We start from the raw sequence: 13785 nt of genomic DNA, 5'->3' as shown, positions 1-13785 counted from the left end.
AAAGTTATTGAAACCATACATATCCTCAATATAAATCTGTTCCAGGTATTTAAACCTACAGGTCATTTAATAGTTTAATTGCATAGTTCTTCGCTGTCTATATTCTTGTGTGATTGCTATTCCCATTCCTCAGCTTCATTGTGCCTGGATTACCTGAAACATCTGTACACCTGTTCTAGTTCATGATCACTGACTTCTCTTCTTTTGAGAAGAGGACTGCATCTCTTATGCAGTCCTGCATAAAGGAGAGGTGTGGAAAGTATTGGTCAACTTTGCTGTGATTTGAATGTCCAGGTTCACTTTGAATCAGAGGAGAGGACTTTGATCCTGTCAACACTACGGACTTCATATGCAATTATAGACCAGTAACTTAGTATTTAGTTTCAGTTTCCTTTCTGTAGGGTGACCATTAATAAATCTACCTCTTCGGGTGATTGTCAAGATGAAGTTAAGATGCTGTAATACTTTTGCATGCTATGAATCATACAAAGCATAAAAATATGCGATAAAAAATTGCATCATGCTCCTTGCCACTGTTGATGTGTCCGCTCAATGCATGTGGCTATATGGTTGTAAGTAGGACTCCAAATGACAGCTCTGACTCATAGTACCATAGGGTACATTCTAGTTGTATATCTTTACATATTTTTAAATGTTATCTCCAATAATAAGATACCTTGCTCCTGACATCCACAATATATATATGTATTTGCTCAAGCTTCAAACGCAAAATGTAGTTTGAAATTTGCTAACCCATACCACTGTATAAAGCCAGCTTGCCAAGTAGAGTTTCGTATTTGTTTCCATTTTTTTCCCAGCTGATATATAGCAAAATGCACAATTTTGAGTACAGAATTTGAGGAGTTTTTAAAATGTATACACCTGAGTAACCTAAACTCCCATCAAGACATTAAAACATTTTCATTTCTTGGAAAGTTGCATACTACTCTTTCTAGGTCAATCATCATCCCTGCTTTCAGGAAAAAGAAAAAACAAAAAAACACTATTCAGTCACTTGAGTGAGCAGTCCTGCATAGATTTATAGTCTGGAGAACATTTATTGAATAGAAATCCATTAATGGTTAAATAATACACAGAGAGGCCCCTTGTCAATCTTCCACCTTTAATTGAACTCTTCAAGAAGAGCAAATATATCATATGAATTATCTTCTTCCTTATTGAAATGATTCCATAAATGGATGTTAACAATCTTGAAACTGATGATTTCATATATATGATATGTTTTGAGGTATAGCAAGAAATGGACACTATTTATACTTTAGTGCTAAATTAAATAAACTGGTAATAATAATAAAACTTTGAAACAAATTTTTTAAACATTAAGCATTGCTGATAAAATAGCATTAATTAAATAATGCTTCTACTGAAATTTAATATTTGGGTTTTTGAATGCTTCAAACACTTCTAGGACTAGAGCACATTATACACAAAAATAGTTACTATAAAGTTATTTTATTTGCACTTAAACCTACAGTCAAAATAGAAGCATTATTGGCTTGATTCACTTCTCTCTCTACTTTTATTACTGTAAGAGTTTACAGTAATAATATATATCTCATTCAGGTTTCAGAAATACTATACAACCTGTTCAAGATTATAATAATCTTTGCAGATCAAGGTTATAGTAATTTTGGCAGAAAGAAGGGTGTTTTCTTAGCTTATTAGATTTCAAGATTAGGTTAGTGACTTAATAGTTTTTGGTTGCAGAAAAGATGGTTCCTTTTTTAAGGTATTTCAAGTTTAAGCTTATAGGCATATTTTTGATAGTTAAAATTATCTCACTGTATTGCCAAAACTTTTTAGACTTATTCCTTCCTCATAAATTTTATCAGTTTCTAATCTGATATCAATCCCTCAAAATTATATATTCCTCCGGTCTCTTTTGGCCCATAGTGTGTAAGCCATTTCCTTGATGCTATCCTATTAGCATTATTTTAAATAGCATATTTATTATTTATAGGTATCTCGTGATAACTATTAGTCCACACAAGTTTTATTTTCAATAAAATATTCAATAAATTGTTCCAATATCAGATCTCTGAAATTACCTCTACTTTGACAATTAATTCGTCATCTTGAATCACATTTGATTGAGAACTCTTTTTCCTTAGAATTTTGTGCATATAATTCACATTGCTTGTAAAACCAATGTATTACTCAATGGAATACTACAAATAAGTTAAAATGGGTGAAATGGCATTTGGGACAAAATGAACGGACCTCAGGATGATTATGTTAAGTGAAAAAAGTCAAAAGTGAAAGACAATTATTGGATGATTTCACTCATCTGTGGAGTATAAATAACAAAAAAAAAATACATGAGCAAAATAAAGCAGGAATAAATCTTGGCCTTAATGAAAGAATTTAATGGTTACCATTAGGGAGAGGGGAGAGGAAGAAGTGGGTATTGATTTGAATGGTTTGGTGGGGGGGTGAGAGGAACTTGTGAATATAAGGAGGAGTGAAATTGTAACCCCAACATTAAAATTAAAATATTTTGTTTAATTAAAGGTAGCAAGTGACTCAAATGTGGTTCCAAAGTTTAGAACCACAATCTAGAACTAGAGATCAAGAGATGTTTAGAAGAGAAAAAGATGAAGACTAACTAAGGCTTCCTCTATGATTTGATCAGAAAGATAAAAATTAAAGAAATATATTTATTTTTTAAAGATTTATTTATTTATACAAGAACTGGAGTATGGGCCAGAGGTGTGGGGGTTGAGAGGATTCACCAGAGACAGAGTGGGGAACAGAACAGGCAGGCTGACAAAATACACTGCTGAGGGGAGCAGCGGGTAAGACAGGAGAGGTCTGCTGTGCCATGTGGGATTCTTGCCGGCCGGCCAGATGGGATCAAACCCACACTGCAGAGGCTTCGGACAGCTTCACAGTGTGGCGCTCAACCGCCTGTGCCACCAGAAATATTTTTAAAGGTGAATGATGCAGTGGCCTTCCAGTATATTTTAAGATGTGAACACATAGTTCTGAAATATCAATGCCAAAGATCTCTTAGACAGTAACAGTGGTGGATAGAGTTTCTTACCTTTTTTCCTATCCTCTTCAGGCGCAATGAACCACCAACTCAGTGGAAAGCAATTCTGGGCCTGCATATGGTATCAAACCTGAGTTCTCCTCATATCGAAACACGGTTGATAGACCAAATTATCATAAATCCACATTATAATAAAAGAGTTAAGGACAGTGACATCGCCATGATGCACCTCGAATTTAAAGTGAATTACACAGGTAAAATAAGTCGCTTTGAATCCTCTTATCTGCAGAAATTAATTCAGCATTTGATTTAAAATATTTAAAATATTACCAGCATGAATACATTAATAGTCCATAAAAGTTGGATAATTTGTTACAGAAATCATTATAATTTAAATGGAATTGGGGAATGGAGAGAAACATATTAAATTACCTTCATTGAGGTGTTTAAATCCAATTTTCTAGAAAGTTGACCAGAAGAATAAAATTTAGAGTCCATTATAGCAGTAAACTGAAAAGAGCAGTTGGGAGAAAGTAGTCCTTATTATAATGCACGTCCTGTCTATTTCTCATTTAAAGGAAGGCAGGGCCATCTGCCACATAGGCCTGAGTAGACCTGCTCAGGACGAAGGAGACAAGAGGCATATGTTCTAAGAAGGGATTTTTAAAATGAGATTCAATATGAATAGTGTGGCAGATGGGAGACTCCCTCCCAAAGCCTAGATAATGTACAAGAAATCATCTGAGGGAGTGCACTTTATCCTGAGGAGCTCTGCACAATTCCAGTCTTTTTTTTTTTAATTTATTTTAAAGCTTTGTTTATTTATGCAGGGGGTGAGAGGATTCACCAGAGACAGAGCAGGGAACAGAACAGGCAGACTAACTGAAACACACTGCTGAGGGGAGCAGCAGGTGAGACAGGAAAGGTCTGCTGCACCATGTGGGTTGCTCCCTGGCCGGCCTGGGGATCGAACTCATGCTGCAGAGGCTGTGGATTGCTTCATAGTGCTGTGCTTAACCCCTTGCGCCACCAGGCAGGCCCACAGTTCCAGTCTTGACTCAGAAGCTCCCGTGTCCAGTTAAGACAGAGTGCTGCCTTCTCTATGCCCTTGTGGGATTTGGACTAAACAAGTATTATGGCATTTGTCAAAGGCAGAAAATTACTATAGTTAGTGTGTGGCCTTGTCCTTGATGATGATAAACACTTCATTTGATCATTTCTTACTCATGTTGGTGTCTGCCCTGGGTCTGCCATACTCCACATGTCTAATGAATGTCTAGTACTTGGTTATTGTTGAAGGATTTTAAAAGCCAGTGACCAATGCTCATGCTGTCCTAAGCTGCCCGTACAGCAATCACGGAAAAGCTTTCTTAAAAGTGGATATTTAATCTAGGAAAATCAAAACAGCTCAGAACATTTCCCCAATTTTCACTTGACTGATTCTCAAAAAAAAGCCTTATTTTTCACAGAACTGACACTACTTCCTGTTTGCTACCATTATTTTTTTAAAAAATCAAATATAAATGATTAACTCCAGAATTAGGACTGTTTACATTTTAAAAGAGTAACTAGGAGACGCTGTTGAAGACCTTAAAATGCCACCAGTGGTCCCTAATTCATTGTTAAAAAGAGTACTGCTCTGAAATGCTTCTTTCCACTAAGACCCAGGTGAAGAAAATGTTAAGGCAAGATAAAACAAAAATGTATGCTTTTTAGATGAAATATTGAAAGTGATTGATTTTTCACTCATTAAAAATACACATGTAAGAGTTTTGTGCTTTGTTTGTTTTATTTTTCCAGATTATATACAACCTATTTGCTTACCAGAAGAAAATCAAGTTTTTCCTGCAGGAAAAAAGTGTTCTATTGCTGGCTGGGGTAGACTTTCTTCTCAAGGTAAATTGTCAGACTCTGAAAATAAAGTGCTTAGTAGTAAAATGCATGCTATGGTGCCATTCTGTGAGTATCTCTGACATTTTATAACTTTTTGCAGTATTTCTTTAAAGTACTGACAGACTAAGACACATATATTGTGTATCTACACAGTTAAAACCTTTTTTTCTAATTGTATTATAAAACTGTACATATTATAAAACTGTACTCCTTTGGAGATGAATTTGATATCTAATTTTGGTATTATAAATACTGATAAAAGAAAAAGTACATCTATTCAAAATAAATATAATTAAATGCTATAGGAGTTTATTTATAAAGTACATGGATAAAGTCTCATTGAAAGCCAAATTATTATCTGTTATAATCCCTCAAATAAAGAACCTGTATGTATCATGTAATGACCTTAAACTCATATTCCCTAAATGAGTTTGAGAGAGGAATTCCTGGAGCTTCAACATGCTGATTCTGCCTACTGAGAAGACTCAGACATGGTACCAATCTTACACTGAAGACTAGAAATTGATATACCATTGATTCACTAGCATTCTTTAATATCACATTTTCTAAAAACAGAGAGGATGCATATTAAAACTAATCTAACATTTTAATTAGTATTTTTTTATTAACATTGATTTGCCTCATTGTTTGCATTTCAGAAGTGTAGGATCGCCCCCCTTCAGAAGCTGTTGCCATAACACACCCACCAGCCTAACATCCCCAATCCACCTCCACAGACCCTTTGTCTCTCCCTTATTTATTCTCCCCTTTCCTTCCCCCCTCCCTTGGCTGCTCTGGTTGCCTTCTGTAGTAAAGTTTCAAGACTTAATTTTTTAATTTGGCTTTACTGACCCTCCCTTTTATTAAAGATTTCTTCATTTATGCATATAAGAATTGAGGTGTAGGCCAGAGGTGCAAGGGGTGAGAGGATTCACCAGAGACAGAGTGGGGAGCAGAACAGCCACATCTGTTGAAATACACTGCTGAAGGGAGCAGCAGGAAAGACAGAAGAGGTCTGCTGTGTCCTGTGGGTTACCTGCCTGGCCAGGAATCAAACTCATGCTGCAGATAGCTTCATAGTGCTGAAACTTAACCCCTTGAGCCACCAGGGAAACCCTTTACTGAACCTTTTTTAGGTTTCTCTATAGTTCACATGTAAGTGACATCATCCAGTGTCTTTCTCCTAATTTCATTTAGCATATAACACCTTCCAATTCCATCCATGTTGCCTGAATGGCTGGAGTTTATAAAAAGTTAAAGAAAATAGATTCCAATACTCCTTATGTCTAAATGTAACTACAATGCTTACTGGCTACAGAATTCCTAATGGGAGATACTCTATGTAGGTCAGGAATCTGACTACTCTTTAATAATTAACCAAAAAGGAAAGTCATTATAATTTGCTGGAGAACCTGGCCTCTAGAGTCACCACTGATTACTGCCAAGTATTTAATAATCCTAATTGCATTTAAGATAGAAGGGTGGCACACAGTGGATCTTGGGTGCTATGGTGGTGGGAGGAATTACACTTTTAGGGGAGTTATCAAATACTGTCCAAAAATGAACAACAATGTAGCAAAGTAAATAATAAAAATAAATCAGAAAAATGAAAAGGCACAGAACTTTGCTGAAAGGTGCAGGTCCCAAAAGCAAAGCATGCACAGCTAAAATACCCTTGGTTCTTATAAAAGAAAGTAACAAGTTCTAAGTCAAATCGTTGCCCCATGATTTTGACAAAGATTCTCCACTAGTGCACAGAAGTTAAAGACACAGCACTATCAAGCTATCGTCAGCCATTACAGCACAGGTTTGATCTCCAGCCAGCCAGGGAGCTATCCCACATGCCGCAGCAGACCTCTCCTATGTTGCTCGCTGCCTGCCTCAGCAGTGTAGTTTAATAGATCTGCCTGTTCTGCTCCACACTTTCTCTGGTGAAACCTCTTACCCCGCCTCCCACACCTCTGGTGTATAGCCCAGGTCTTGTATGTATAAATAAATAAATCTTTTTAAAAAAAATTCTTGTCTGACAAAGGTCATTGCTGAAAATGCCTCATATCTGCTGTCCATACAGTGTATTGAAGTCTGACAGTCTATTCTTTTATTTCCTCCCTATGAAAAATGTCATGATTCATTATAGTTGTAATCTAAAGAGTAAAAAATGATTCCTATAGAGATATTTTCTTGACTAGATTTCAAACTAAAAGACATAATGACCATAATGTAGACTCTTCAAAAGCAAATTATCCACTAACAAAATTTAGGACTCTTTATTCTGTAGGAAATGGGTAGTTTTTGAAAGATGTGAATAAACATGGCTCACATTTATTTATTGGCACCAAAGATAGACTTTTAATTGACTTAAGAAAGACTGCAAGAGTGACATGGAGCCAAGGAAAAAACTGCGTCTGAAGTCAATCTCATTTAGGAACAAACAACTGGCTCATGTTTAAATACTTTTAGCGTGATGGCAAATTTAACAAATTTTATGGACTTCAGCTTATGAGTTCAAGCAACTTATCTTTGTAATATTCCACCCCCCTTTTAAATATATTATAATAACTAATTAATTAGGAAAACCATGAACATATCATTTACTGAAGAAATGAGGTGATATTAGTTTATTAAATTAAGGCAAATTAGTAAACTCAAAATAACTTTACTGCCATGTTTATGTTTGCTTCTCTGTGTCTATAAGTATATTCTCAAGATTCCTCATGGCAACTCCGGTTGACAAGTATTAAGACCACTACTTAAATTTTCCTTTGCCAAACAGTTTCATCATATACCAAGCTAATTTCAGTACTCCTTGACAAGTAGCAAAATGGGCTTTGATTTATATTATAATACTAAAATCAATCAGTTTGTCCTGTTCTTCAGAGGATGGAGAGGCTGAATTTCCTCCTCCATCTTAACTTCTCCAGTTCACTTTCTTCACTCAAAACCATTGTCTTGTCAAATTTTAAAAGTCAGTGGTGTGTGGCAGAAGTACTGGCAGCAGATGGCAATAGTCACTTATGCACATCACATCCCAACTCTCCATCACTGTCATGCTCATACCTTGAAATTGACTGGATCAAATTGTTTATACCAGGTAAATCTGCAAACAATAGACATTGAAGCTTCTACTTCCTTGACAGTCAGTTATTAAACATTCACCAGCACACAACTGAGTCATATATGTATTGCTTCACACCTAAATCACACACAAACACACACACACATATACACACAGTCTTACGTGCTTCCTCAGTCCTTTTGTGTGTGGATTAAATTTATCTGGAAGTGAGACAGCCTGCATTTTTGCAAAACTGCTAGATATCATACATACTGACTTCCCCTCAACTTTTTGCACCTCTTGAAGAACCAAATAGAATTGCTAATTATTAGAAAGTGCTTATCGTGTACCTTTTCTGGGGCACTAGACACCTGCTTGTTTTACAACCCTCTTGGGATTAGTATTTCAGTAAACAGAGATTCATGTTTCCAGGAGATGAATCATTTTGCAAAAAGCATGGAAGCATACTCTACAACAAAATGCCTCCTTTCTCTTCACCTGCACGTGGGTGACAAGCTGATTGCCCTTAGACCAGGGCACAGTTCATCTGAGCTTTGTCTTCTTCTCAATGTGCACCTGCTCACTCACACAGCATCACAAAGAAGCTGAATGCCATTAGAAAGGAACACCTCTTCAGGTGCCAAATGAAAAGCACTTCTGGATTTCTGAGCCGTTGCTAATTTCCATGAATGAAAGGCTTTGTGTGGCTGAGTTTATTTTCCCCCATGAGCAGTACTGTAAATGTTTAAAATTACTGAAAATGCCTAAAGATGATCTAGTCCAATCTAATTCCTGCTAGCCCTTGGGAACTAAAGAAATGCTTTACTGTTATCCATTTGGCAAAATGCACAGATGGGCTTTATTATGTACTTTAAAGTACAAGGTCTAGTATTTAGTTCCATTATACATACACACAGTACTGGATAACGAGAGTGAGCTGTTCAAATAAATAAGACTGATGGTGGCTCATTCAATGATGCATGTTTATCATTTCTGACTGTCTGGCTGCATTATCCATTTTGAACAGCTCCTCCTGCAGACGTATTGCAAGAAGCTGAAGTTCCTCTTATATCAAATGAGAAATGCCAACAACAGATGCCAGAATATAACATTACAGAAAACATGGTCTGTGCAGGCTATGAAAGAGGAGGAATTGATACCTGTCAGGTAAATACCTAAAACTGCTTTACACAAAGCATTGCTATGAAATGATTTCATTGCTTAACAATGATTCGGGAGTAAGGAAAACACCAGGGTCTTAACTTTTCTCTTCTTTTACAAAACTGTGACTTCTACTTTTATTTGTGGTCTATTTGCATATTACTCCTGGGTGGATGTGATCATAAGAAACAAAACTAATTCTTAATAACATAGGTTACAAATTAGATGTCTTTTATCTTTAGAGACCACACATAAAATATGAATGTGTGACACAGGCAGGTAAAATATGCAGCAGTGGACCAGTTGTTGAACTGGATAATGCACACCTTCACTAAAAGCTTTATTTTCAAATTTCCAATTCTTTAAAACCCTATGTAGACTTGCAACAAAAAAAAACTGGTCTGAGGACAAATTTGGCTGATTCTCTAATTTTCAACCCTGAGTGGAATCTGGGTATCCAATAACCTGGATGAAAAACAGTCAAGAGAACATGGTCAGAAGCAGCATACAGCTAATCACTTGCAGAAAGTTAAATGAAAAACTTATTCTAATCTGGTTCTGAAACTCCTATACTAGGAATTTTCATAATGTCATTAATATTTCACTTTTGAGATGTAATAACATGAACTCATTGCATGTCAACGTTGTAATATACTTGCACTATCAATGATTTTGACCTGAGTAAGCATCAAGCAAAATCTCTCACAATCACCCCCACTGAACAGAAAAACATCTAACCACAAAGAGATAATGTGGGCATCCACTAGCTCCATTAATCCACATATGCTTAACAATTTTGCTAGATTTTAGAATTATTATTATTTTTAGGTGCAATATGCTACAAGCATGAAGAACTTAGATTCTGTGTTGAACTACTCTTATTTGACTCTTGCTTCAACACTTATCAGTGAGACACTGGGCAAGTCATTTAGGTTGGATTGAGAGGTTGAAATGAGGTCACTCATATAAGACCCTAAGTAAGCACTCAAAAATATTAACAGATTTTATTCCAAGATTTTATAAATAATTTTTCTGGCACTGTTTCTGTATTTGAAAATTAATAAAATACTAATGCATTAACATCAACTGTATTTGATTAAACCTGAGAGCAGTTCTAAACAAATGAATGACTTACCAATGTGGGAGCAGCCATTTATACCATGAGAAATGTTTTAATTTTCTTAAAGTAATGTTTTATAATCAACAAGTACATGTCGCATATACTAACACATGTATGTCATAATTTTACTCAATACAAAACTTAATAGACATTTAAGCAGATAAATTTGTATAGATATCCTCTAGTTCAGTCAGTGTGTTAAATCGTGTTAAACTTCCAACTAGTTAAAACTTAGTTTTACATTTATTACGCTTTAGTAAACACTTGCAAATTCAAGATAAATAGATTTCTTATTTAAAATTTAAAATTTATCTCTGGATCTTACTTATCCTTTCCTTTTAAAATAGAAAGTGTGTTAAAGATAAGATATACTGCCACTTAGAAGGAGATATATGGAATCACTGTTCAGGGGGAAATCAGCTATACTACTTCAATTACAGTTAATGGCGATTGTGTGGCCGACACTTCATGTACTAGGTAGAAAATATGACTGTCGATGCTATTGATGTTAGGGTTACATTAAACCAATAACTCTGAAATCTTGTCTTTCAGCCAGATCTCTGAAATCTTATATTTGGCTCTGATTTCTAGCTGGCCTAAATATGTTATTCATTAGCAAGTAAAAAAGTTCCCACTCAAGGCAGTATCTGATGCAATAAAATGTATCATGATTAAGAAATCAATAGTCTAGAGAGTCATATGATTTTCTTTGTCCAACTTTAATGCCATGCTATATAAAAGGAGTAACTGTTAAATAAGAATGCATTACTTAAGATTATGGACAGGTTATTATTGATACATCACTTGAATAAGTTCTTTGAAGTATTACTTTCCCCCCCTCCCCATTTACAGTGGCAATGAATTGGCCATATTAGTCATTCACATTCTTGAAAGCAGAGGTTTGTATGTGCAAGGCAGTTGTTCACAATTCAAGGCACCATGAGTGAATGTAGAATTTCCTCTCTATATAAACTTAAGTGAATAACACAAAGAACAAACTCATTTTACTAACCATTCAGAGCCAAATTCCAGACCAGTGGTTTTCAAAGTATGGCCTCCAGTCCAGATCATTGACTGGTTATAGATGCATATTCTTAGGTCCCACCACAGGCTATTGAATCAGAGGTCCGACAGTGTTTTCAATCCTTCTAATGCCTACTGAAGTTTGACAACCACCGCTTTAAATGAAAATGTTCACAAACCCTTACACTTAGATACTCCAAGAAGGTAGGTTGTTTTTATTTACAAATAGGGCATCTAAGTAGAAACAAATTTTAGGTTAATATTTCATATTCTGAACCTTCATTGAATGCATCAGAATATCAAGACAAAAAGAAGTTACAAAACTGAGTTGAAGTGGTATAGTTAGATAATGGGAGGTGAGAGAATCAGTCATAGGTCTCTAGGCTGGAAAGCCCACCCCAGTAGTTGAGCATCAAGCCTGCTCGTGAAATCTTTGAATAACCACAACTGATCCAGCATGTGCTGGGTAAGTAAAATCATTGCTCGAGATATCAAGTGTCTGTATTCTATTATTTATTTTTAAAAATAAATTATTTTAGAATGAATTGAACTTTAGAATTTAAACTAAATTGAAATGAATTTTCCCTTAATATAAAGAAAACCAAATGAGTCTTGTTAAAAATATCCAAACAATTGAGGTTTATTTTCATAATTTCTGGTCACATACAACCTTGAGCTGTGTTTATTCTTCTCTTGGTTTGCTACTGTTCCATAAATATTTCTAAGTCAGTATTATCAACTGAGAGCTTAGAATGCCACATTAAAATCATAGTACCACCTTTCAAACAACTCAAACATATTGTTACATCTAGAATAGAAGTAACTTGTGGTTACCAATGCAATTTATGCTCCTCTGCACCCAAGACAGAAAAGGTACTTTTGTAGATCACCTTTTTCCTATAAATATTGGATGCAAAGGTAATAAAGAAATAGTAAAAAGTCAGAGTATTTTATAACACAAGCTTGGATTGAAATATTCTATTGTACAGTGATTTCAAGGTACACAAGGTTTTAAATTCCTTCATAAATATTAAAAAAGACAGATTTTCTTTAAAAATTGCACAATTAATATGGAAAGCATTATGTTCATTTACATCACACGAAAATGCCATGTGCAAGTAAAGTCTATGTAATTAACTCTACTAGGGTCTGCTATAATTAATGTTTATGAAAAGTAAAAAAAAAATTCATCAGTTGAAATCCCAGATGAAAACAGGTGTGCCTATCATGAAAAATTATATCATATATCTGTCTATTTCAGTTGAAATGCTAGGTTTTTTCAGATTGTGTTTGTCTAATGTCAAAAAGTTAGTGCTACCCAAGAAAACTAAAATTAACTTTAAATGTGAGTTTTCTAATTTTTCTAAAGTCCATAACATGGAGTAATTGTCTTTACCACAAAGTCCTTCATAGTGATTAGAACATATTTCCTTTAATAAAATTATCAGCTTTTAATACATATTTTGGTTAGGATATTTTTCATAGCCATAGAGAATTTCTTAGTCCCCATTTTAAAATGCCATATTTATTTTTTTTTCTTTTTTTTTTTTTTAAATTTTCTAGAGGCATGTCTTATTTATTTATCTATTTGTTTGTTTGTTTGTTTGGTCCATACATGCACTGGGCACAGTCAGAAGCCGGGAGGGCGAGAGAATTCACCAGAGCCAGAGCAGGGAGCAGAACAGGCAGAAGGACCAAAGTACACTGCTGAGGGGAGCAGCGGGCGGCAGGAGAGGTCTGCGCGCCATGCGGGACCCTCCTCCGGTGGCCGGGGAGCAGCCGGGGATCGAACCGGCGCCGCAGAGGCCGCGGGCAGCCTCGCAACCCAGCGCTCAACCGCTGCGCCACCTGGGAGGCCCTAAAATGCCATATTTAAAGTGAGGAAAACTGTGCGATAAGAGTGCATCATAAAAAGCTACATGGAGTTATGATTTAGTTAACCATAGTTTCCTGTCTTCAAACTGAGCAACACAGGGTTCTCATTCTTGACTTAGAGTTGACGTCAAGAATCATTACAGATGACTGGCAATTAAACCATAGTTTTGATTTTTGATTTTGAATTGATTTGCTAAATATATTTATATCAATTAACCACACATTCACAGTTGTCTTTTGCAATTTACTCTTTAGGGAGATTCAGGAGGACCATTAATGTGCCAAGAGGATGACAGGTGGTTCCTGGCAGGTGTGACATCCTTTGGAAAAGGGTGTGCGCTACCCAAACGCCCAGGGGTCTATGTCCGCGTCCCAAGATTCGTGGAATGGATACAGAGTTTTCTGCATTAGAGCACTTCCTGACCCAAGGGTGAAAATCAGGCAGCTTTCCCATTCTCCTCAAAGGAGCATGGAAATTGAGAGTTTTGTCAAAAGTAGTCTCTAAATGCCTTTATTCTTCTCCAAGTCACTGAAATCTTGGGGGCAGCTAAATTAAAATTGATGTTGATGACAGAAAGTGAGTTTAAAATAATACCTATGGATAGTACTATGAATAGCTGTTCTTTCATGTATATCATTTCCTTT

General features: G+C 35.7%; 1 protein-coding gene across 2 annotated transcripts in view; it reads left to right on the top strand.

Annotated features, from left to right (window-relative positions):
- Positions 1-13551, top strand: part of TMPRSS15 (transmembrane serine protease 15) — a gene marked incomplete at both ends in the record, with an annotated part of 89141 nt that extends 75590 nt beyond the window's left edge. For both annotated transcript variants that reach the window (XM_084231742.1, XM_084231741.1), the window contains 4 exons: positions 3086-3267; positions 4814-4909; positions 8989-9128; positions 13396-13551. In XM_084231742.1, coding sequence (XP_084087868.1) covers positions 3086-3267; positions 4814-4909; positions 8989-9128; positions 13396-13551 — 574 coding nt within the window. The remainder of the gene's footprint in view (positions 1-3085; positions 3268-4813; positions 4910-8988; positions 9129-13395) is intronic.
- Between the last annotated feature and the right edge of the window lie 234 nt (positions 13552-13785).

Source organism: Talpa europaea (assembly GCF_964194135.1).
Source record: "Talpa europaea genome assembly, chromosome: 4".
NCBI lineage: Eukaryota > Metazoa > Chordata > Mammalia > Eulipotyphla > Talpidae > Talpa > Talpa europaea.
This window is presented reverse-complemented; position numbering and strand designations above follow the sequence as displayed.